General features: G+C 44.2%; 1 protein-coding gene across 10 annotated transcripts in view; it reads right to left on the bottom strand.

The window, feature by feature from the left end:
• VTI1A (vesicle transport through interaction with t-SNAREs 1A) overlaps positions 1-25,906 on the bottom strand; it is a 367,980-nt gene that overhangs the window by 19,919 nt on the left and 322,155 nt on the right. The window contains exon 9 of one of the 10 annotated variants that reach the window (XM_027112591.1): positions 10,432-10,544. The exons of 7 other annotated variants lie outside the window; for them this stretch is intronic. In XM_027112591.1, the coding sequence (XP_026968392.1) occupies positions 10,433-10,544 (112 nt within the window). In that variant the 3' untranslated portion in view covers position 10,432. Of the gene's footprint in view, positions 1-1,131; positions 1,169-10,431; positions 10,545-25,906 lie in introns of all 10 variants that reach the window. 2 more of the 10 variants (XM_027112601.1, XM_027112602.1) reach the window with 2 other exon arrangements.

Raw genomic sequence — 25,906 nt, 5'->3', positions numbered from 1 at the left:
AAGAGGCAAGGAAGGATTCTTCCCTAGACCTTCAGCATGGCCCTGCTGACTCCGTGATTTCAGACATCAAACCTCTAGAACAGTGACAGAATACATTTCTGTTGTTTTAAGCCGTCAGTTTTTGGTTTTTTTTTTGCGGTACGCGGGCCTCTCACTGTTGTGGCCTCTCCTGCTGCGGAGCACAGGCTCCGGATGCGCAGGCTCAGCGGCCATGGCTCACGGGCCCAGCTGCTCCGCGGCATGTGGGATCTTCCCAGACCGGGGCACGAACCCGCGTCCCCTGCCTCGGCAGGCGGACTCCCAACCACTGCGCCACCAGGGAAGCCCTAAGCCCTCAGTTTGTGGTGCTTTGTAACGGCAGCCCTAGGACGTGAATACATGAAGTTCTCAGATCCAGACCAGGATATGGACCCAGCCTTCTTGTCTCGGCCTTTACAACAACGCTTCTCCATGTCTCCACGCCCTTGTCTTCCTGTGAAGTCAGGACAGTCCCAGCCTGGTTCCCTGGAAGCTTTGCGTACAGCTGTGGGGCTCACAGTCTTCAGGAGCTGCTGGTTCTTTCATCACAGATGAGATTTCTATTCACAAACAGAGTAGACAGTGGCCCAAAGCCATGTGAAATGAGGGACCCGAGGGGGCACATCCCACGAGACTCCTGCCTCTGGGATAAGACATTTAAAACAAGAAGGGGGCTTCCCAGGTGGCGCAGTGGTTAAGAATCTGCCTCCCAGTGCAGGGGACACGGGTTTGATCCCTGGTCCAAGAAGAACCCATGTGCCGCGGAGCAACTAAGCCCATGTGCCACAACTACTGAGCCTGTGCTCTAGAGCCCACGAGCCACAACCACTGAGCCTGCGTGCCACAACTACTGAAGCCCATGCGCTTAGAGCCCGTGCTCTGCAACAAAGAGAAGCCACCACAATGAGAAGGCCATGCACCGCAACGAAGAGTAGCCCCCGCTCACCGCAACTAGAGGAAGCCCGCAGGCAGCAACGAAGACCCAACGCAGCCAAAAATAATAAATAAATAAATAAATAAATATATATATATATATAAACCAAGAAGAAAGCCAGATGTTGTCTCTGGGCCAACTAACTAAGCCTCGCCCCACCATTCATAGTCCATACTTACCAACCTGCATTTAGGAGTGGTCAGTTATCCACAAGTCCTGAGGGAATGGGACACAGGAGGGATAAGTTTTAACAGGCGGAGAAATGAGCACGCTCTCCAGCAAGGAAATGAGGGGACAGGAGCCAGTATCTGAGCCCTGGGACACCGAGGCTAGGTCCTGAGTGAGGACAAGAAGGACTCTGTTTCCGAATTTCTACTTAATTTAAAGGGATTTAACCTTTTCTGTAAAAGGCCAGGTAATAAACGTATTAGTTTGCTAGAGCTGCAGTAACAAAGTACCACAGACTGTGTGGCTTGAACAACAGAAATGTATTGTCTCGTAGTCCTGGAGGCTGAGCGTCCAAGATCAAGGTGTTGGCAGGTTGGTTCCTCCTGAGCTCTGGGAGGGAGAATCTGCTCCTCGCCTCTGCACCAGCTCCTGGTGGTCTGCTGGCAACATCTGAAGCTCCTTGGCCTGGAGAAGCACCACCGCGATCTCTGCTTTCATCTTCACATGGCGTTTTTCCTGTGTGTGTGTGTGCAACCCAATTTCCTCTTTCTGTAAGGACGCCAGTCATATTGGATTAGGGGACCACCCTGCTCCAGGATGTCTCACCTTAACTAATTGTATCTGCAAAGACCTTTTTTCCAGACAAGGTCACATTCTGAGGTCCTAGGGGTTAGCACTTCAACCTATGGATTTGGGGAAGGGGAGTGGGGGAGGGGAGAACACACAATACAACCCATAACTGTAAGTATTTTAGGCTTCGTGGGCCATGCGGCCTCTGCCGCAACTACAGGATTCTGCCCGTGTAGTGCGAAAGCAGCCCTAGACAATACGTGGACAAGTGGCCACGGCTGTGCTCTAACAAAGCTTTCTTTACAGACACTGAGATTTGAATTTCATGTAATTTCCCCACATCAAAAAATATCCTTCTTTTGATTTTTCTCCAAGCATTTCAAAATGTCAAAACCATTTTTATCCCACGGGCCATACCAAAACGGGCAAGGGGCTAGATTTGGTGTGCTATCTGTGGTTTGCCCACTCCTGGTCTCAAAGCTAAAAGCTATTGAAGGCAAGCCCTCCTCCGCTGGAGAATGTGCTGGTCCTTGGACCATGCGCAGATGGGAATGGCAGGTCTGGCCAAGTCCCTCTGAAGAGAACAGAAAACCCAGAGTCCCTGCCCCGAGGGAGCTGACGGTGTCACAGTGAGAAATCAATTACGGAAGCCTGACAACAAAGGCTGTAATTAGAGTAATGCCAGTGCCCGGGACAACTTGTTGTGTGTCCACAATCCTGGATCTTCCTGGGGACAATTTGTTGTGTGTCCACAATCCTGGATCTGCCTGGGGTGACCTGGAGCCAGTCACTCCGACACACTTGGGCTTCAGTTTCTTCCCAGCAAAATCAGCCAGTTCACCAACCACCCCAGGGAGAAGAGGATTAGTTCATTAGAGATTATAAAGCACTTGCAAAAGGTAAAGCCTTTACATGCGTGAGGTCGGCAAATAACCCTGTGAAAGGAGATGCGGTTTCAGGAAAGGCGACAGGCAGGGGGAAGGTGGTCAGAGTCTGGAGGAGCTGCCTGGGAAACCTCCAGTGGCTGCGGGGGAGGTGGAGGCACGTGTCCAGGAAGCTGCTGCCCAACCCCCCACCAAGCCCAAGCCCACCAGGCTTCTCAATCCCACAGTCTGGTATCTATCTGGGCCTCACGGTGACACTGTCCCCAGCAGGGCGAGCCTTCCCTCCAAGGTGGCCGCATAAACATCAAAGGCAAAGGGAGGGCATCCCATTGGCTGGCTTGAGGACACCTTCCCACCCTGGGAAGGCGGCCAACAAGTACCTGTCAGAGCCCATTGATAAGCCCGCCAGGGTCTGATGAGCGGTGTGTAGTTACACTGCACTCTACATTGCCAAACGGGCACCTCGAATTTCAGGCTGGGCAGTGCAGCCTCTGCTATTCTGAACTACGGACTCAGTGATGGCAGGGGCCTGGAGAGCTTTGCTGGCTACCGGGCTTTCAGATACGATCAAGGCAGCTCGCTTCAATCAAAGGGTTTGGAAAGAACTTGAAGAAAATCAAATAAGGATGCTCTAGATATGCAAGGTACACTTATTCCCTCCCAGGTTTGCAGACAGCCAGAGCTGGAAAAGGTCTCCATACTCTGGTCTGGAGTGTTTGTTTTAGAGTCGAGGACCCTGAGGGCTTGAGAGGTGGAGTGACGTGCCCAGGGTCAACCCTGTGGGGCACAGCCAGGTCTCCAGAGCCCCAGGCCCGCTCCTGTTTCACTGTGACCCTCATTCTCACGCGAGCGGCCAGGGCCACTGTGGCGACTGCACATCATGGCAACTCCAAACATGTCTTCTGCTACCAGAGAATGTTCAACAAAATCCAGGAACACAGCTTAGAGCCTATCAGTCTCCACCTCTTACTGAGCTTAACCCGGTCCTACTTCTACATACAATGAAGAGGGGCGTGGAAGGATGGACAACAGTGGTTCCCCAACTCCAGGCCGAAGCTCAATGCAAGAAAAGCGACATAGACACCTCCTTTATTTGAAAAGCAGATTACTCAGTTTCAAGGACTGCCCTTTCCTCTGAGATTGGGTCCTTTCTACTGTTTTAGTGCTCAAATGTCCTCGATTTTATGGAGTGACGGTGATAGTAAACGGCAAGTTTTTCCCCAATGTCCTTATTTGGACATTGGAAATGTACTCTTTCCTTGGAAACTATTCTTACTTGGCAAAATCAAAAGTGGACAATCCTCCTTCAGTTCTCTGTTTAAAAAGTCCCAAGTCCAAGAAATGTGAAAGTTCGTGAACCCCGGAGCTGGAAAATCCCACCCAGCTCTATCCTCTGGAGATTCCTCCTCAGGCCTTGACAGCGTGGTTGCCAGGGTGATGCCAACAGCAACATCAATGACAGTGACTGTGAGGACAGCTGCAGCTACACCCCACCCACAGCTCATATGAGCCGGGTGTGGACTCCTGGCCAGGTGTTATTCTGGCATTTTCTACACTTTGTTGAACCCTCACCACAATCTCATGAGGTAGAGACTATATCACGCCCATTTGGACAAAGGAGTTCCCTGAAGCCCTAGCCCACCTCTCCAGTCTTAGCTTCCACCCCTGCTGGACACACACGAAGTGGTTATTTAGGCAACTGGTGTGTCTCATGTTCTCTGTCAGACTCGCCTTGGTCGTCTGGAGGCGAGTCTTGGATGTCTTCATCTTCACACTCTTCTGCGTGGACACAGTAATCGTGCACGCAAGGTAACTTTTGTTGACAGCACAGAACACTAATTAACCAAAGTCTACTCTTCACTTAGTGCCCAGCATAAATGCACAGTAAACTACTAATACTCATTTCTTTCCTTTTTTAAAAAAAATTTATTTTATCTGTGGCTGCATCAGCTTTTTATTTATTTATTATTTTTGGCTGTGTTGGGTCTTCGTTTCTGTGCGAGGGCTTTCTCCAGTTGCGGCGAGCAGGGACCACTCTTCATCACGGTGCACGGGCCTCTCACTATTGTGGCCCCCCGTTGCGGAGCACAGGCTCCAGACGTGCAGGCTCAGTAGCTGTGGCTCACGGGCCCAGTTGCTCCGCGGCATGTGGGATCCTCCCGGACCAGGGCTCGAACCTATAGTCCCCTGCATTGGCTGGCAGACTCTCAACCACTGCGCCACCAGGGAAGCCCCTAATACTCATTTCTATTCAGGAGCATAGCTCATCAGCTTTCTTCAGTCGCTGGCACACTGGCCGTGTCCTTTCAGCCCCTCTCTTTTAGGTAAATGCATGATCACCCGATCCCTCACCAGATTCAGGGACAGAACTAAAAGCAATCGTCCTCTGGGGGTTGCTCACCAGTGACTGTCCCTTGCCCAGTGACCTCGTACCACACGATTTTTTATGACGTCAACATCACCTGTCATACAGATGAAGGGATGTGCTGTACAAAGATTCCAAGTCTGCTGAAGATTGAATTTAGTGCATCTGGTAGAAAAGAGTGCTAGACAGAAAAGAGTATCAGGTGGGAAAATTAGCTAGACTCACTGTGTGATCTTGGGAAAGGACTGCAGATCTCTTTGTGGGATGTCATTTAATCTTCACGATGATCCTGATTTATTAGGTAGGACCCAGATTTGGTGGCTTAGACCCACCCGGGGCGAAGGCGAGCCCCACTCCGCATGCGGCCCCGGTAAAGTTCTCGGTGCGAGACGGACCTTCCTCGGCGTCAGGCCTGGATGACCTCCCATTCCCGGTTTTAGGTGTTTCTCACTCTCTCCCTGTGCATCTCCTGCTGGGTGCCCTGAGGGAGGTTCCCCACTTCCGCTGGGTCCTGCCCTGTATTGGAAAGCAACCTCACTGCCCTCCTGAACGAGCCACCCCCAGCCCCTCCCTCGCCAAGAGCCCACACCCTCTTTATCCTCCAGAGAAGCCATGAGCAGAAGCTGACCAGCCGCCTTCAGTTTTGGAGCCAACTGCCCGGATTTGAATCTGCCTCACACCAGTTGGGCAAGTTACTTGGACAAGTTACTTCATTACTTCTCCAAGATGATGTCCTTTTCGCCCTTTTAGCATGAAAATATTCTTTATTTTGTAGAGTGATGATGATAGTAGATGCCACTGTTTTCTCCCAGTGTCCCGAACTTGGACATTGGAAATGTACACTCTCTTTGGAAACTACTCTCTCTTACTTGGCAAAATAAAAAGTGGACAACGTTCCATCAGTCTTCTGTTTAAAAAGAAAGATGAAAATACCAATACAAGGAACCTGAAAGTTCCAAAGAACCAATGCTTCGGTTTCCTCCTCAGGAAAATGGGGCCAATAATAGCAGCACCTTGGTCAATAAATTACATTAATAAATAAATGAGTTAATTCAACATGAAGTGCTTAGACCAGTGCCTGGCAATAGTAACCGCTCAATAAAGAACTGTAATAGTTATTATTTCATAACTCTACTCCTATTGTCGCTCACTGATCTCCCCACAATGAGTCCTGAGACTCCCCCTTATTTGGCTGCCCCCCTCCCCTCCAGTAGGCATCCCCCTGCTCAGGTGCCTTGGCCTGGAAAGCCTGCAGATTCCTCTGCAGATTCCCGTGGGGCACATCCTAGCGCTGCCCCTGATTAGCTTGCTTTGTGGGGTCCAGGCTCAGCCACTCTCCTGGAAGCCCCGCCTTCAGCAGCTACCTCAGTTACCCAGGAAGGCGGAGGCGGCGCCCCCCAGCTCTGTTAGTTTCCCTGGGGACACCCCTTGACAGCCAAGATGCCTCTTCTGGATTAGGGCTGGCTGAGGTCACACTGGTGGAGACAAGGCTGCCTTGGCTTTTGTGATGGGCTTTAACATCATTTCCTGCAAGATCTGACACTAGATACTAATCTCCTAATAGTCATGGATTTACACCTTTTTGCTTTCCTGATGTCAGGGGAATAAACTATTTTGGCAAAGGTTTATCAGTCACCTGCATCTCTGTCAACTCTTGAGGGATGTGGTCACGTTTTCTAGATCATAACATCAGAACTTCTATCACTCGTCCAGATCTGATTCTGTGGCTGAATGGGATGTGTCTTAATTCATATCCCCACTGTGCCAGTCCTGGGGCTGCCTGTCCTCAGCCCCTTTTCTTGTCCCTTCGTTGCTTTGCTCTATTTCATAAAGAGGCTCCTCTTCCACTACCCCAACCCCTGATGACTGGCCGCCCACTGCATTCAGCCAATGGGAGGCGCTGGCAGGACAGTGGGGATGGGAGGGAGAGAGAAGTCAGGGCATTCCTCCCTTTCTTCCTCTGCCTTCCCAGCAGCTCCATCTCCCCTGTGGTTCCTCACAGGCCCTCCCTGCTTCCAGCTCCCATCAGGTGGCCCTCGCCTGGGCTCTGGGCACACCGCTCCAGTCCAGGTGGAGGGGCTTTCTGGTGACTCGAATCCCTGGGCTGCCCTGCAGGAGGCACCCAGCAGCGTGTGCCCTGTCTGCTCAAACTTGTATCTCCCTCACAATCTTCCCCTTGAAACTGATTTTACATACCCCCAAGCAGCATTAATCATTTCTGAGCAGGTGACCCCAGGTTAAGGTGGCCTCCTCGGAAGGCTTATTTGAGATAAGCATGAGGGCTGACTCATAGTTCTTTGGGCGGGAGGAGGGTGGGGCAGGGTGGCCATCAGATAGCAGGATCTCCAGGTTTGCGCAGGTGAAGCCCTGTCACCTGCCAGCCCGGGAACGTGCGCAATTCTTTTCTCTAACTAAGGAAGGAAGTCCGGTGGGGGGGAAGGGGAGTCTCCAGTCTGAGGGCTGCAGGCGTCGGGAGAGGGGACTGGAGAACTGGGGTTGCTTGCCCTCATTCTAAACTGGGGTGCCGCTCCTACTTGCCCTTGGTACGCAGAGTCAGCTCAGTGCGGCCAGATCTTCTTTTTTGCCAAGAGAAGCCAGAAACTGTGTTCTTTCTGTGAAATCTCTCAAGTTTTAAATATTGGCAACTAAGAAAAAGTTTTCCAAAACACTGGGTAGCCAAACAAAAAACATCTGTCTGGGGGTCAGAGTGGCTCTGGTCTTCAGTCTGTGACCTCTGACCACTTATTCAGGGATGAATTAAAAGGAAGGGGGTGGGTGAGGGAGAGCCTCCCTGCCCTGCATTGCTGGAGATCCCCTCGGAGGCAGGAAAAGCCCAGCTGTCCTGACCCTGTGGAAGTCTGAAGTTCAACCTCTGCGTGAGCTTCAATAACCAGGGTCTACACTGAGTGCATCCAACTTAGCCCATAACTGATTCCTAACCGCAGGGTCAAGGGCTAGAGAGAGGTCAACAGAAGCCACAAACCAGCTTGTGTGTGCCTTTTGGACCTCTCACAAGGGGATGAAAAGCACAGGCAGAGGTCAGGGCTGGACTGCATATCTGCAGCCCCCTTGACCCTCACAGCCTGCAGAATGTGCTGGAGAGCCTGGCTGGTACTTCTCAAGGAGGAGGGTGTACATTTTATGTGAAACGTCTTATAAGTCAGTGGGCCTGAGATGGGAAACCAAGTGGTGTCTTTCGGAGGGTGAGTGGCAAAGAGGTTTGCAGGGTGGCCTCCACGCCCAATCTGTTGCGTGATCTTGTGAAAAACAAGGAAATGGGCCTCAGTTTCCCCCTCTCTAAAGTGGTAGTAAATATATGTGACCCAAGCATCCCTGAGGATGTTTGCTGACATCCACACCTGTGGACTTGATAAAAAGAAAGAAAACAAACTGCCAAGGAATACTGCGGCCTTTGAACTCAGCTCCTTTACTGCAGCGAATAGAAAAACCAACAAGTCAGGAGGGCTCTTTCCAGAGACTGAGCCGAAAAGCAGCCTGAATCTTAGAAAGAAGAGGCCCTTCTTTCCTCTGTCATTCTTTGGAGGTACTGGCCTCAAGCTCCCTGGCCTTCATTTTCACAAGCAGATGGTGAAACCCAGACCCCTACGTGGGTGCCCTATTTACCAGCTTAAGGGGGTGTCATTGGAGGTTTCTAATGGAGTTGGGTAGAGCCTCAAACTCCCCTGCCGAACACTCGTCAGAAGTCCAGCCTAGGGAAACAGGGTTGATCGAGGGGCCTAACGAATGGGGTGCCCCTCTCCTCGAGACACAGGAGTCTCCTCTGGAGGAGCGGAGCCCGCGAGAGTCTGCACCACTGGCTTTGCTCAGGCTCGCGCATGCGCGCTTGGCTGTGCTCGGCACCACGCCACCTGCTTGGACAGAGGGACAGCAGGAGACAGACCTGTGGAACTCGTGTTTCCTGTAGGGATGCTCTTGAACATGTTTACTACCCTGCACGGCGTGTGTCCCTGTGATGAGGTCCCATGGGAAGGTGCTGGGGTCGGGGGAAGGAGGAAGGAGCTGTGTTTTCAGCTCATCTAACTGAAACCGTCTTCCTCTTCAAGTCGCCTGCCAGATGCCTGGAGATAAATTTGTGGCCCACTTCTCACAAACTTATGGGCTATTCCACAGTTTGTGTGTTAACCTCCCCCCGGACTTCATTTACTATATAGAAAATCTATTGTATACATTTTGGTAAATTGCTGTAAATCCTTTCGGGACCAAGACAGGTTTATACACAGGCACTAAAAAACTAAGAAAACAAACAAAAAAATTCACATTTTTGTGGGTTGGCTACTTTAATGATTCTGGCTTTATCTTCCCTCCTATCCCCCAAACAATTCTGTACTATGTGATACTTGGAAGGCGAGTTTGCACGTTTACCGAAACAATAAGATAATTCCATTTTTTCTTGAATCTCCTTTTGTGGCCAGCATGGGGCAGTTTCCAGAGTGAACCCAAACTTGGGACTCCTGAGTTCCCCCGTAGCCAAGTGCAGTGGATCGTGGTCCCCTTTGTTTGGGGATTTACTTCAATTGTCTTAATAACACGGACCTCCTTTTGGAAGCAGAAGGCGTTCCCAGCAAATGTTGGCTGCAGATACGCTAGCTGAAATGTTACCACGGTCACGGCCCTTCCTTGAACAATCTAAAGCATATTTCTCTCTGTATATATTTGGTTTTTCAGATGCTTTAAAGCCTAGAAAACAATCATAGCTGAGGCCATTTCTGAGATGGCACTAAAAGAACCTACTCGGAGACAGATAAAAATAATGAGAATCTTTCTGTCAGGAAAGATTTAGAAAATATCAGTGGCATTATTAAAATTTAATTTTTTACTCGGCTTTTTGGTTCTCCTTTCCAGTGATAATGAGCAGGAATGCACACCTCCGCCTTGCTAGTACTTGTTTTGTGCAATAAATTCAGCCTTCCAGTCTGAAGACATTTCAGACAACAGTTTTGACTGCTATAGGCTTATTTTTTACCCTGTGCTGTGCTTTGAGTCTTCCTATAAAAATCAGTTCATGAGATAATTTTCCACAAGGCCAGTGGAACTAATAAAAATCAATTTTGCCCAACTGGTTCAGAGAAGTCTTGGGAATAGCCAAGGCAGAACCGCAAAAAAAGAAAAAAAAAAAGGAGAACCAATGTATTCACTAATGGTTGACTTGATAGAGAACTATCAACTTAGCTGACAGGAGATGCTTGGCTGTAGGTATTTTCCTTTCAGCTTGAACAGAACACCTTTTACGGGTCTAGGAAAGGCTTTTCTTTCCCAGTGGTTGAAGATACCTGAGTGTCGTAATTCTGAGTTGCCCATGCCCTGGGTGACAACGAGGCCGAATTTGGGCCTGACAGATTGTGGCTTCTGAAGTCCAACCCCTTTCTATTGTCAGAGAAGCTGGTTTTGTGAATGGGTGGGCTGGGTTTTACACAATTTACTCCAAGGCCACAGGACCAGTGGGTGAGGGTCTCATCAATGCATTCAGATACCTCAGGTTCTGGAGACATCCTCATCGCACCCCTGCCGTGACCACGCATCTGACTCCTCATTTTGGTTTACTGCCAATGGAGGTAGGATTCCAAAGGGACAGCTCTTTTGAGAGCTAGAAGCAAGAACAGGGTGTGGTGGCATGCAGACCATGTTCTCTAAAACACATGCCTTAACTACCAGCCATATTCCGTGGTTTAAGACACTAATTGACATGTCTAAAAACAAATGGCAAGCCTTTGCACAGAAAATATTAAAAAAAGACTGGAAGGAAATGTAGCCAAGAAGTACCAGTGTTTGTATTTGGTTGGCGAGTGTTTTTTGTTTTCTATTACGTATTTTTACATTTTCTTAAATTGTATATTATTACATATATAATTATTATTTAAAATAATGCTAAACTAAGAATTGAGTAAATGGGAAAAAGAAACATAATACTTTCTTCACAATGTTATAAGAAAGAGAGAATGTGTGAGAAAAAAATTAACTTTTTTGGTGCCTTATGCTATCCGAAGCACTTCACACAAATTCTTTTATTTAATCCTCATTACAAATCTGTGACAAAGATATCAATGTTACGATTTTCCAAAGAAGAAAACTGAGGCTTAGGGAGGTTAATTTGCCCAAGGTTGCACAGCTAGTCAGTGGCAAAGCTGGTATTTAAAATGAGGTCCAGGGGCTTCCCTGATGGTGCAGTGGTTAAGAATCCGCCTGCCAATGCAGGGGACACGGGTTCAAGCCCCGGGAAGATCCCACATGCCGCGGAGCAACTTAGCCCATGCGCCACAACTACTGAGCCTGCGCTCTAGACCCTGTGAGCCATAACTACTGAAGCCTGCGCACCTAGAGCCCGTGCTCCGCAACAAGAGAAGTCACTACAATGAGAAGCCCGTGCACCACAATCAAGAGTAGCCGCCGCTCACCGCAACTAGAGAAAGCCCGCGCGCAGCAATGAAGACCCAACGCAGCCACAAATAAAATAAAGAAAATAAATAAATTAAAATGAGGTCCAGTTTCAAAGACCACGTGCAGTGCGTGGTGGGAAGAATAATGGCTGGCATCACGGCGCATCTTATAGTGTAGCTCACTTTGCATTTATGAATCAAATCAGGGATAACAACATCTGTTCTTTTTTTTTTTTTCCTACCTGAAAGCTTCTTGTGATGTTCAAATTAGATCACGCATGTAAAACCAGAGAAAATGCAAAGTTCTCCTCAAAGAAATAGAGTGATATGACAGTATTTCATATAACATTGGTGAGTTGAAAGTTGCCATAAATACCATTGGGATACTGATAATTTTCAAAGAAAAATATATACTGAAGTAGAATACTAAAACTACACTGAATAAATTTGTTCTTGATCATTCAGAAGGTATGAGAGGGTCTTGTCCTATTCTGCTTGTCATTAAGACCACCAATTTTCTTGCGCATGATATATTAGGTAAAAAGCAAAGATTAAAAACACTATGAATATTAGGATCCTAATTTTACAAAAGGATAAACTTGAACAAAATTTGGAAAGAAATACATTGAAATGAAAGTAATGATTGTGTTTAGATCATGGTGATTTAAAAAAAATCTTCTGTGACTCACCACATTTTTCCAAATTTTTTTGTAATGAATATGCACTATGTTTACAGCCAGAAAAATAGGCACTGTTTATCAGCCTCCACACACAGAGACAAAAACATTACCTTCCTCCTTGGATAAGACTGCAAAATAAATTCTCAGCTTTGCGGTTGTTCGAATTCTGGTGAAAAGTTTATTTGGAATGCATTTCAAATCTTCAGACGAGGAGTACAGCTACCCCATTTTCTTTAGACAAGTCAGGCTTGGTCTGCTGAGGGCTTTTGCCACATACAACTTGTGCAAAACATCAGAGGTCAAGACGCCGGAGACTACACAGTGCACTCGGAGAATAAAACAGAAACACGCCTGGGACTGCCATGATGTTGCAAGGATGAGAGTGCCTGGTCTGAATTCTAGAATGACCTGCGTGTGCATGGTGGCCTCAGAAGGGGACCTGTGCTTCCTGTCAGAGCACACGATCGGTAGCTTAGCAGAAAAGTGTCACCCTGTTTGAGAAAACAGGGCCCAGTTCAGATTTCAAGCAGTGCCCCGAGGAAGCTAGTTTTAAGTATATAATTGCGTTTGTAGCATCTGGCATTTTGCACACTCCGTTTTTATGACTTCAGCATGACACATGTGCCGTAAGACAGACGAAAGAGAGATTAAGTGTGGGATATTGGAGTCATGTTGAATATTCCCAGCATCGAAATATTATAATATGCCCTAGAGGTTATTCCAGGGCCAAAGAAAACCTTACCAATGTACAGAACGTTGGAATGGGGAAGACTTGGCAGCCAGGGAGAATAGGGATTTACTTCGCTTACTAAGCCAGTACACAGCCTCAGATGCTAACACGCACTGATAGGAAATGCCAACATTTCAACTTAAATCAAGACTCGAGCCTATAACGTCGACACTTTGCCTTTCAGCAGAAGATCACAAACAGCACAAATCTGGGTTTCTTGTACTAATTGGGGAGGTTTTCTAATTTGCTTATGATATCTGCCTCATGGAGAGCTAATCTTCCTCCAGTTACCTCCTAACGCTGCCTGAAATAATCCGCTTACTTCTGGTCTGTCCGCAGTACTTTATATCAAATAACACTCGCTTCCTTAACTCCGCCACAGCAAAAGGCAGCCGCAGCCCTGGCCCCGTGCTTCAGCGTTGCCGGGCGTGCGTGCGACGGTCACAGCAGATGCTTCTGCGGACAGAAGCCAGGCAAGGAACAAGGGTGCAGCCAGGCTTCTGAATAAGTAAGAATGATGAAATGCGTGCTAAACGGCACTAATTAACAACTGAGAGCATAATCTGATAACTGTTTTGAAAAGACTGAGACATAATTTTGCTTTCTCAGGCAGGCAAAATATTTCAGGGTGATCACCAACCTATGTAATCAACATTCAAACTCGCTTCAAAACTTTTTTTCTAAACACCTCCCCTCAACCCCCTATCCTTTTGAAAGGTTCATGTAAACATTTAATGACACAGCCTGGAGGTTTAATTGACACAGGCAGGCAGTGCCATTTCAGTAGTATTGTTGCCCTATCTTGACTCACTTTTAACGCGTTAGATTTTTAAAAACGAGTTTTGGGGAAGAAAATGTTTTTATTTTCATAAAGTAGAATAGCCTAGAATGTTAATGCTCATAAAACACACCATAAGTGCACAGGCTTGGGGGGATCCCCAACAAACAAAAGTGACGCGAGCTGTGGTGTGATGTGGCGGGTACAGCGTGGTACCCAGGTGAGAGCCAGGCTCTCTTCCCAGGTGGGCTCGGCCTGTGTGACCTTAGGCAGGACACTGTCTCCTTCCGGGTCCCCATTTCCTTGTCTGCAAAGTGTTGGCTGCGGGGGTTTGCAAGAACTGGAGGATTTCTAAGATTCCTTCTGCCACTAAGCGTCTCCGGTCATTAATCGAAAGGTTCTTTTTTTTCCTTATACATGGGCCTATTCCAAACAAGTGAACCCAGCATTTCTTTCCCCTTCTATGCAACGCATCATATTTGAAAACACTTCCCTCACATTTTCCGAGGTTACTGAAGGGAAAAAAGTTATATTGTTTAATCCTACTTTATAGGAGTTTGCTCTTTTATTAGAGAACAAACCCAGAACAGTGATCAGTAAGGTACATGTACCCAAAGTGTGGGAGGAGGAGGGAGAAGGAGAAAGAGGCTGCCTTCAAGTGCCTTGTGGAAATGTATAAAACAAGCAGCGAGATAGTCCTTTGCCAAACACTGTCATAAATTTTTTATTTGGCAGCTAACATTCTCACTAGTTTTCTGGGCAGCAATTGGGACCTTTAGCAAGAAAGGTGCAGGAGAAAAATACCTTGTTTAGAGATGTTTTCAACACTTTCTGGGATTTTTCAGAACTTCTGCCTGCAGCACATTTTTACAACTACAGTCTCCAATCACCTGACGAGTGGGTGGTGGGGTTGAACTTTTTTCTTTAAAAAAAAAAAGAACATAGGGAGAGAAAGCGAACAAGCAGTGCTCCCCCCTCTGGCCTTCCACTGCGCCCATCTTTCTTATTTTTCGTGGTAGGTGTTTCAGATATCCAAGTGCTTAGTCTTCTCCGTCTAGACAAAAAACTGAAAATAGAATGTACCTTTTGTCGAGTCTGATACTATCTATATTGTATTCCCAGATGATAGAGATAAATGAAACAGGCTGATGACTAGGCCATCTTTCTTCAACAGTTCTGCCAAAAACAGGTCCCACCTGTTGCCTTTGGGTCAGTTAATGGGCAAAGTGCTGCCCTGGATTTGAAGCTGATGTAAGCACATGCAAAGATTCGATTTTGACAGTCACACTGCCGATGGGGAAATGAATGGAGTGAAAGCGCGTGGAGCTGGTCATTACCCATCTCAGGGAACCTCAGCCACTGGAAGCTCTTTGAGGAGGAGGGCTGGGAATTCTGGGAAGTAAGGGGCCAAAAGCCACAAGGAGTCAAGGCTAAGGCCTTTCATTGCAACCACATCCTACATACTTTTATACAGACTAGCAAAATTCTTCGACAGGGGACTTCCAGCTCCGAGTGAAGAGGTCAACAAATTCACTCCCCTGAAAACAAGTTTAAAACTGAACAATTGTTAAAACAATCTTTTCAGGGCCCTGGATAATGACTGAAGGCAAAACACAAACTGAGAAGTGTTTATTCATAGAAAGCTGACAGAACTTTGGGTAAGACGATCCCCACCTCACCCTCTGGCTTAGTTGGCTAGGAAGATGGTTTTATCAGGGCAGGACTGCCAGAGGAGGCTGACTTGATTTGGAGCAGAAGGCAAAAGCCAGTGGCATTGCCAATAAAAGTAGCAAACTCTGTAGGAAAATGAATGGGGGAAACAGCACAGTTTTGCTGGCCTGAGGTGGCAGTCCCGGTCAGGATGAGTGACAGATCAACCAAAAATGTGATGGGGAGGTTCTGGAAATGAGAGAGCCATAGATGTGCCAGATAAGCTCTCCACACATCTTTTGTTGATTGGGAAAGTATGTGTATATGCTGGGGAGACCTGGGAGACCCCAGTGAAAAGTCAAAGCCAAGGCAGGCTTGAGAACTGGCTGAACTTTGAATGTTCTCTTCAACCCACATACAGATCGCTTGGCAGAGGATGGAAGCCTTACGGGTTCAAGGTTTTTGAGCACAGTCTTTGCTCAGCCATTGGCTGGCCACTAAGCTATGTGTGCAAAGGGGCAACCCCTAGGAAGCCAGGCTCATAAAATAAAAATAAGAATTAAAAAAAAAAAAGCAACAACCGAGCAGACTGCAGGGGAGATAGATCCTGCAGATTATGTTCAGGCAAGCTACTTAAAACCATCAGAACCCTGAGTTGTTACAACATATCATCTAAAATGTTTAGTTTTAAACAAAAAATTATGACATGACAAAAAGAAAAGAAAAATGAAAAAGGATGATCTATATTCAAGGGGGAAAAAAAAGCAGTCAATACAAACTGATCCTGAGTGACTTTGATGTTGGTTTAGCAGACAAGGACTTCAAAGCAGCTAGTGTAACTTAGTCAAAGTCTTAAAGGAAGTTGTATTTAAAGAATTAAAAGAAATTATGATGACAATGCTTCAACAGATAGGGAATCTCAATAGAGAAAGAGGAACTATAAAAATTCTACAGTTGAAAAATACAATAAATTAAATGAACAGGAATCAGTGAACTTGAACATTTGCCAATAGAAATCATCCAATCTGAAGATGAGAAAGATAAAAAAAAAATTGAATAAAAATGAGCAGAGCCTCAGAGACCTGTGTGACAAGGGCAAGAATATCAACACATGTGCAGTGGGAGAGGGAGAGGGAAGGAGAAGGAGAAGGGAGAGAGAAAATCTTGAAAGCAGCAAGACAAAAATAACTCGTTATGTACAAGCAAACAACATTATGATTGATAGCTGAATTCTCACCAGAAACAATGGAGGGAGAAGACAGATGAACATATTCAAAGTGGTAAAAATGTGGGTGTGGGAGTAACCTGTCTACCAAGAATCCCATATCTAGCAATAGCATTAATCACAAATGAGGGTGACATAAAGACATTTCTAGATAAATAGTGAGGGAATTTTTTGTTAGCCTTACAAGATATACTAAATTAAGTCCTTCAGGCTGAAAGGAAATGACACCACAGGGTAACTCATATCCAGAGAAAGAAATGAAGAACACTGGAAATGGTAAATATGTGGGTAAATATAGAAGACTGTATATATATTTTCTCTTATCTTCCGTTAATTTCTTTCAAGAACATAAAGATTGCATAAGCAATAATTATAAGGACAACCATCAGTATTGTTTGGTTTATAATATATACAGATTTGACAATCATAGTACAAAGGAAGAGGGGAAAAATGGCCATATTGGAATAAACTTGCTATATTTTATTAGAACTAAGTCAGTAGTAAGCTAAAGTAGATTGTGAAAAGGTAGAAGATATATTGCAATTCCTAGAGCAAAGAGTAAGAAAATAACTATAAAAAATGTAGTTAAGGGACTTCCCTGGTGGCGCAGTGGTTAAGAATCCGCCTACCAATGCAGGGGACACGGGTTTTATCCCTGGTCTGGGAAGATCCCACATGCCGTGGAGCAACTAAGCTTGTGTGCCACAACTACTGAGCCTGCGCTCTAGGGCCTGCATGCTACAGCTACTGAGCCCACGTGCTGCAACTACTGAAGCCCGTGTGCCTAGAGCCTGTGCTCCGCAACAAAAGAAGCCACTGCAATGAGAAGCCCGTGCACCACCACGAAGAGTAGACCCTGCTCGCCACGACTAGAGAAAGCCTGTGCAGAGCAATGAACACCTAATGCAGCCAAAAAAACAAAATATAGTTAAGAAATCAGCAGATGAATTAAAATGGTATACACACAAAAAAAATCTATTTTAAAAAAGAAAGCAGAAAAGAAGAATGAGAGGACAAAAAGATATGAGGCATACAGAAAACAAATAGCAAAATGGCAGACATAAATCCAGCAAGATAAAAAATCATACGTTACTAGACTAAATAATTCAATCAACAGCAGATCGTCAGACTGGATAAAAAAGATCCAACTTTATGCTGTCTACAAGAACATATGCTGTGTAAAGAGACACACTTTAGATTTAAAAGCACATATAGGTTGAAAGTTAAAAGAAGGAAATATATATACCATGCAAATAGTAAACTTAAGAGCATTGGAATGTCTATATTAATATCAGACAAATGGACTTTAGGACAAGAAACATTCCTAGAGAAAAAGAGGGTCATTTCATAAATATAATAGGGTCAGTGTATCAAGAAGATATGGCAATTATAAACATATAAATACCTAACAACCAAGTCCTGAAATACATGAAGCAAAAATTGATCGAAGAAAAGAGAAATAGAGAGTTCAATAATTATACTTGGAGATCTCAATACTCTGCTCTTGAAAAACTGACAGAATAACTAGACAGAAAATCAGTAAAGATATAGAAGACTTCAACACTATCAGCCAACTTGACCTAATTAACTTTTTTTTTTTTTTATTATTGTTATTTTTTTGTGTGGTACGTGGACCTCTCACAGCTGTGGCCTCTCCCGTTGCGGAGCACAGGCTCCGGACGCGCAGGCTCAGCGGCCATGGCTCGCGGGCCCAGCTGCTCCGCGGCATGTGGGATCTTCCCGGACCGGGGCACGAACCTGTGTCCCCTGAATCGGCAGGTGGACTCTCAACCACTGCGCCACCAGGGAAGCCCGACCTAATTAACTTTTATAGAACACCTCACTTGATGAGAGCAGAGTATATATTCTTTCAAAAATTACATGGAATATCCCCCAGCATAGACCATATATAGGCCATAAAACAAGTCTCAACAAATTAAAAAGAAGTTAAATCATAAAAAGTATGTTCTGTAATCACAATAGGACTAAATTAGAAATCCACAACAAAAGAAAGTAATTTGGGAAATCCCCAAATATTAGAAAATTAAGTAAGACACTTCTAAGGAATTCATGAGTCAAATAAGAAATTACAATGGGAATTATAAAGTGTTTTGAAATGAATGAAAACAAAACAATAACAATCAATATTTGTGGGATGTAACAAAGCAGAACTTAGTAAAAAATTTATCTGCCTAATTTGGAAACAAAAAGTTTCAAATTAATTATCTAAGCCACCACATTAAGAAATTAGAAAAAGAGCAAATTAAGCCCAATACAAGCAGAAAAAAAGGACTAAGGGTTAGAGCAGAAATCAATGAGACAGGAAACTGAAAATAAATGAAATCAAAAGTTGGCTCCTTGAAAAGATCAACAACACTGATAAACTTTTAGCCAGAAAGACCAAAAAAAGGAAGAAGACATGATTACCAATATCAAGAATGAAAGAGGAACATCACTACTGACTTCATAAAAATTAAAAGGACTATAAGGAAATATTTGGAACAATTTTATACCAAAAACCAGACAATTTAGGTGAAATGTACAAATTCCCAGAAATAAACACACTATAAACCATGACTTAAGAAGACATAGAAAATCTGAACAGACTTATGACAAGGAAATAAATTGGATTAGTAATTTTAAAACTTCTCACAAAGAAAAGCCCAGCATCGTATGGCTTAAATAATGAATCCTACCACATATTTAAAGAAAAAAATAACACTCATCCTAAAAAAACACACAAAAAAACACAAAAAAATAATACTTATCCTATGTAAACTCTTAGAAAAAAAGGGAGGAGAGAACACTTCCCAACTCATCTATGAGGTCAGTATTACCCTGATACAGAAGCTAAAGACATCACAAGAAATGCCCAACATGAACATAAGACACCAACATCCTTTATAAATATTATCAAAATGGGAGCTTCCCTGGTGGCGCAGTGGTTGAGAGTCCGCCTGCCAATGCAGGGGACACAGGTTCGTGCCCCGGTCCGGGAAGCTCCAACATGCTGGGGAGCGGCTGGGCCCGTGAGCCATGGCCGCTGAGCCTGCACGTCCGGAGCCTGTGCTCTGCGCAACGGGAGAGGCCACAACAGTGAGAGGCCCGCATATCGCAAAAAAAAAAAAATGATCAAAATGAATCCAGCAACATATTAAAAGGATTAAACAACATGACCAAGTGGGATTTATCCCAGTAATGCAAGGTTGGTTTAACATATGAAAATCAATTAATGTAATATACTGCATTAATAGTATAAAGGACAAAAACACATGATCATCTTATTAGACACAGAGAAAACATTTGGCAAAATCCAATACCTATTCATGATAGGAACTCTCAACAAACTGGAATAAAAGGGAACTTCTTCAACCTGATAAAGGGCATTCATGAAAAACCAATAGCTAATAGCATACTTAATGATGAAAGACTGAATGATTTCCCCTTAAGATATGGGAGGAGGAAAGAAGATCTGCTCTTACTACTCCTATTCAGCCTTGTACTGGAGGTTGTAGCCAATGCAACCAGGCATAAGAAAGAAATAAAAAGCATCCTGATTATAAAGGAAGAAGTAAAATTATCTTCATTACAGATGACATGATTCTGTATGTAGAAAACCCTAAGGGATCTACAAAAAAGCTACTGGAACTAATAAATGAATTTAGCAAGGTTGCAAGATACAAGATCAACATACAAAAATCAATTGTGCTGCTACGTACTAGCAGGAAATAAAATTAATAAAATTAATTAATAAAATTAATAAAATTAAGAAATTAATAAAATTAAGAAAATTAAGAAAATTTAATTCAAATAAAATCAAAAAGAATACAGAACTTGGGAGTAAGTTTAACAAAATAAGACCTGCATGCTGAAATCTACCACACATTGCTGAGAAAAATTAAAGATCTAAATAAATGGAGAACAAGTCCATGTTCATGAGTTGGAAAAATCAATATTGTTAAGATGGCAATTCAAAGCAGTTCATATCAAAATATTAGCAGACTTTTTTTGTGGAAATTGAAAAATAAATTAAATGTATATGTAAATGGAAAGAACTAGAATGGCCAAAACAATTTTGAAAAAGAATAAATTGGAGGACTTACATCACCTGATTTCAAACTTACTATAAAGCCACAGTAATCAAGATAGTATAGTATTGGTATAAGGACAGATATATAGATCAATGGGACAAGACAGAAATTCCAAAAATAAACGTTTACATTTATGACCAATTCATTTTTGACAAAAGATCCAAGGTAATTCAATGGTGCTAGGAGAATTAAATACCCATATTAAAAAAAAAAAAACAACTTAGATGATTATCTCACACTATGTGCAAAAATTCCAAATAGACCACAGACCTGAATATAAGAGCTAAAACTATGAAACTTCTGGAAGAAAGTCTTTGTGACCTTGGGATAGGCAAAGATTTCTTAGGTAAGACACTAAAAGCACAATCCATAAAATAAGAAATTGATAAATTGACTTTACCAAAATTAAAAGCTTTTACTTTTCAAAATTCACCATTAAGAAAGTAAAAGGACAAGCCATAGCCTGGGGGAAAGTATTTGCAAATCGTATATCCAATAAAAGACTACTAGCCAGGACCATGAAAATGAAAACTCAAAATTCAACACGAAGAAGACAAATAACCCAATTAAAAAATTATAAAATTAAAAAAGAGCTGAATAGGACTTCCCTGGTGGTGCAGTGGTTGGGAGTCCGCCTGCCAATGCAGGGGACACGGGTTTGACCCTTGGTCCGGGAAGACCCCACATGCTGCGGAGCGACTAAGACCATGTGCCACAATTACTGAGCCTGTGCCCTAGAGCCCGCGAGCCACAACTACTGAAGCCCATGTGCCTAGAGCCCGTGCTCCACAACAAAGAGAAGCCAGCACAATGAGAAGCCTGCGCACCGCGACGAAGAGTAGCACCCGCTCTCCATAACTAGAGAAAGCCTGGTGCATCAACGAAGACCCAACACAGCCGAAAATAAATAAGTAAAAAAAAAAAAAAGCTGAATAGACATTTCACCAAAGACTACAAATGGCTAATAAGCATATGAAAAAAATGATCACTTTCATTAGTCATTAGGAAAATGCAAATAAAAATGAGATAGCACAGCACACCCACTAAATGTCTCTAATCAAAAAGCCTAATCCAAAGAATACCAAGGACATTCAGTCCTCAAACATTACTGGGGGGGAATGTAAAATGGTACATCTACTTTAGAAAAGTTTGGCAGTTTAAAAAAAAAAGTTAAACATATACATACCGTATGAATCAGCAATTCTTCCCTTATGTATCTACCCAAGAGAAATGAAAACACATGTCTGTGCAAAATTTGTATGCAAATGTTCACAGCAGCATATTTATAATAGTCCGCAACTTGAAACAATCTAAGTGTCCACCAACTGGTGAATGGATAAACAAAACGTGGTTCAGCCTTACAGTGGAATACTACTCAGCAATAAAAAGTAATTGGGAGGGCTTTCCCTGGTGGTGCAGTGGTTAAGAATCCACCTGCCAAGGCAGTGGACATGGGTTTGAGCCCTGGTCCAGGAAGATCCCACATGCTGCAGAGCAACTAAGCCAGTGTGCCACAACTACTGAGCCTAAGCTCTAGAACCCATGAGCCACAACTACTGAGCCCACGTGCCACCACTACTGAAGCCCGTGCGCCTAGAGCCCGTGCTCTGAAACGAGTAGCCACCCAATGAGAAGCCCGCACACAGCAACAAAGAGTAGCCCCCGCTCAGCGCAACTAGAGAAAAGCCTGCGCGCCCCAACAAAGACCCGAGGCAGCCAAAAATAAAAATAAATAAATAAATTTATTTTTTAAAAAAAGTAATTGGGAGATTGGGATTGACATATATACACTACTATGTATAAAATAGATAACTAATGAGAACCTGTTATATAGCACAGGGAACTCTACTCAACGCTCTGTGGTGACCTAAATGGGAAGGAAATCAAAAAAAAGAGGGGATATATGTATATGTATAGCTGATTCACTTCTCTGTACAGCGGAAACTAGCACAACATTGTAAAGCAACTATACCCCAATTGAAAAAATAAGTATCTACTGACACATGCTGCAGTATGGATAAACCTCAAAGACATTATGCTAAGCAAAAGAAGCTAGATATAAAAGACTACATGTTGTATGATTCTATTTATATGAAATTCCTAGCAATCAGATCAGTGGTTGCTTGGGGCTGGGAGTTGGAGCCAGGATTGACTCAAGCAAACAGGCAAGAGGCAACACTGGGGTGACAGAAATGTTTTACAAATAGATCATGGTGATGGTTGCACAGTTCTATAAACTTACAATAAATCATTGAACTGTATGCTTCCAATGGGTAAATTTCATGGTATACAAGTGATACCTCAATACAGCTGTTAAATAGCCCATAGACCAACAAATGGCTCTTTTGGTTCCAAGGGAGATGGCACACTAGCAGTGACTAGTAAAGTCAGTCCTCCAGACTGAAGGAGCCCAACCTCATGCCTCCCCTTTGGGTGATGGCAGCTTCTTTATTTATTTCCATCTGTAATTATTTGTTTCTTGACTGTCTCCTCTATGAAGTGGAATTGTGTAAGAGCAAGGCTCAAGTCTGCCTTGGTCTTTGTTGTATCCATTACCTATTCTAGCGTTTGGCATATTATAGGTATCAATAAATATTTGATGAAGAATGATATAGAGAAAGAAGAGAAATATCTGGGTTTTCATTTAAAAAATCAACATATTCATATGCCTGGACTGTTTGCAAATATCTTTATCATGGACCCTTGTCCAGTTCTGTAAAATTCACCTGTCATGTGCCAGGCATTATATGCTTGATACTAGAGAATGAGATGAAATAGATCTGGCTCGTGGCCTCAAGAAGTTCATGGTCTAGCAGAAAACAAGACCCAGTATTCTGACATCTAAGGAGCATGTGTGGCATGGCCCGGCCTACAAATCTAGAGGAGAGGAGCAGAGAAGTAAGTGCCTGTGAGCCCAGAAGAGCATAGGAGACACTGCTGAAAGGTAAGCTGATTTGCAGTCCAGGACACCACCTGCCTTTTCCATAAGGACTTGTTCCTCCTTTACTCACATCAGTGTGGTTTTGTAAATACCAGCCATATTTTAGGGCACGGTTCTCAAAATGTGGCCCAGGGATCCTTTAAGGGGATCCATGAAATCAAATCTATTTTCATAGTAATACTAAGATGTTATCTGCCTTTCCCACTCTCCTTCTCTCATGAGTGTACAGTGGAGTTTTCCAGAGGCTACTAGATGTGTGACATCACAGCGGATTAATGCAGAAGCACATTGGACTCCAGCTGTCCCCATTAAGCCAGACTTTAAAGAGATTTGCAATAGTGTAAATCAATGCCCCCTTCTCTCTCATTTCGTTTTAGAAAATATAGTCATTTTTCATAAAATGTGTTCATATATAATCAGTTCAGTATCATTATTTACAAATGGATTCATACATATTTAATTTTTCTCAGTTCCAATTTCTGATATAAAAATATTCACAGATGTAACCCATACAAACAAGAACTCTTGGGGCTCTCAATCATTTTTAAGAGTGTGAAAGCATCCTGAGACCTAAAAGTTGGAGAACCATTGTTTTAGGGGGAAGCGGAGGGAGGGATTTGGGGCATTTTATCTACAGAATCCATCAATCTGGACATTGGAAGATATTTACAAAGCAAAAGTGAAAGTCACTGAGGACCACGAACACTTACAAAGGTGTCAGTCCTGAGGATGTTTGGATGTTTGAAACCTCGAAAGGCAGCCGGGCCATGATCTCCGGGGGACACAGCAGCCTGGTTGTCTGTTTACCCCAGCTATCAAAACTGTGCAAGTGCACAGCGCTAAGAACTGCTTTGGCACTTTATAAGCAAAATGGATCAAGAGAACAGTGAATTACCTGAAGTCAGTAACTTATAATAACATCTTATACCCAGTGCTAAAATACTGATAAGTGGAAGAGAGGGTGACAAGGCAGAAAAATTGGGATCAGGTTATGCTAAAAGACAAGAGGAGGAAACCTCCAAAGAATGAAAGATAGCAAAGCATGAGGGTAAGAGTGTGCACCCTGGAATGGACTGTCTGGGTTGGATCCTGGCTCTCTGCCACTCTTTAGCTGTGTAACCTTGGACAAAGTTCTTACCAATCTGGGCCTCAGGATAATAATAATGCCTACCATATAGGGCTCTGGTGAGGATTAAATGAGATAAGCCATAGAAGTGATGAGCACATAGCCAAAAGTAAAGGGCTGGTATCATTATTTTTGTAACCACCCCCTTGTATGGCTAAACAGGGTCTTAGAAGCTCTAGGGCTGCCTATGTTGGAGAGGGGCTCCTCTGCATCTGCCCCTGTGGTCACTGTGCTGACAAAGCCTCCTAGGGAAGTGGCTGCCTCTGGGAGGGCACTTGGGGCACCTGGAGAGCCCTTCATTTCCAGCCGCAGCACTCACGGACCTCTGCCCCCTTCCTTCCCCTTTCCCACCACTCTTGGGTCTTGCTTAGCTACATGGTTGGCATCTGTGGGAAAACATTACTGCCTGTGCTTATATTCAGGGTGCAGAGGTCTTTTTCTGTATAAGTTTACAGTGGAGAACAATGAAGAGACTAAAATCCCAAAGCCAACAGGGGCCAAGGGATCTGCCTACATCTTGGGTTTTGCCACGATGTGAAAACACATGGCTTCAGAGTGTAACATGAACAGCCCGGAGATCTCTCCAGGGTGGAATCTATGTTTTCAGCCATGCAGAAATACAGACCTTTAAAAAACTCGGGGGGCGGGTGTGTTAAATGAAAATCAAAAGAGCCTTTCCTAGGCATGCTTTCCCCATATACTTCAAAATCTTTCCTTTTTGATGAGCGTAAGAGTTGGAGAAATGCCTTAATACAGGGGACGTGCCTATTTTTCTCCAACCTCACTTGAGTTGGGCACGCTTGGGATGAAGGGGAGGTTTGCCATTTGTAGACAAGAATGAAGCCTTTTGTGAACAGCCTAAGTACACCACTGACTTGCTTTAAAAAGTGTCAAAGGCTATTTTGGGGGAACATGCGGTTGGCCGTGCCAAACTGAAACACTGACTTGTTGCCTGATTTAGCATTAAAACCTTAGGACTTACAATTAAGATGACCCTGTTTACTCCAAGTGAGTTTGTCAACATGCTGCAAATATATTTCCGTTATCATAATAAAACCATGAAATGGGTGGGCACGGTTTCTCACTGTTAAGGCCACGCTGACAAGCACTTCCAAACGCTGAAATGTGAGCTGCCCTAGCGTATAGGCCAACTTCTTTCCCCCAAGAGCGGATGCTGGGTGTAGCTATGTTACTGCATAATAGGTTTATTCTCATTCACAAAACGGGAATCACTTTATGGTTCCAGAGTGAAACTAGCATAAGAAATATGCTGGCAGATTTGCTACAGATGTGGTCTCTGACACGTACACACAGGGATTCTGCTATTAATCACATGTTAAGACTTGAACAT

This window comes from Aethalodelphis obliquidens, unplaced genomic scaffold (assembly GCF_003676395.1).
Source record: "Aethalodelphis obliquidens isolate GAN/ISIS:26980383/991018 unplaced genomic scaffold, ASM367639v1 scaffold11, whole genome shotgun sequence".
NCBI classification, from domain to species: domain Eukaryota; kingdom Metazoa; phylum Chordata; class Mammalia; order Artiodactyla; family Delphinidae; genus Aethalodelphis; species Aethalodelphis obliquidens.
Note: the sequence above shows the minus strand (reverse complement) of the source record. Positions and strands in the feature narration are given on the sequence as shown.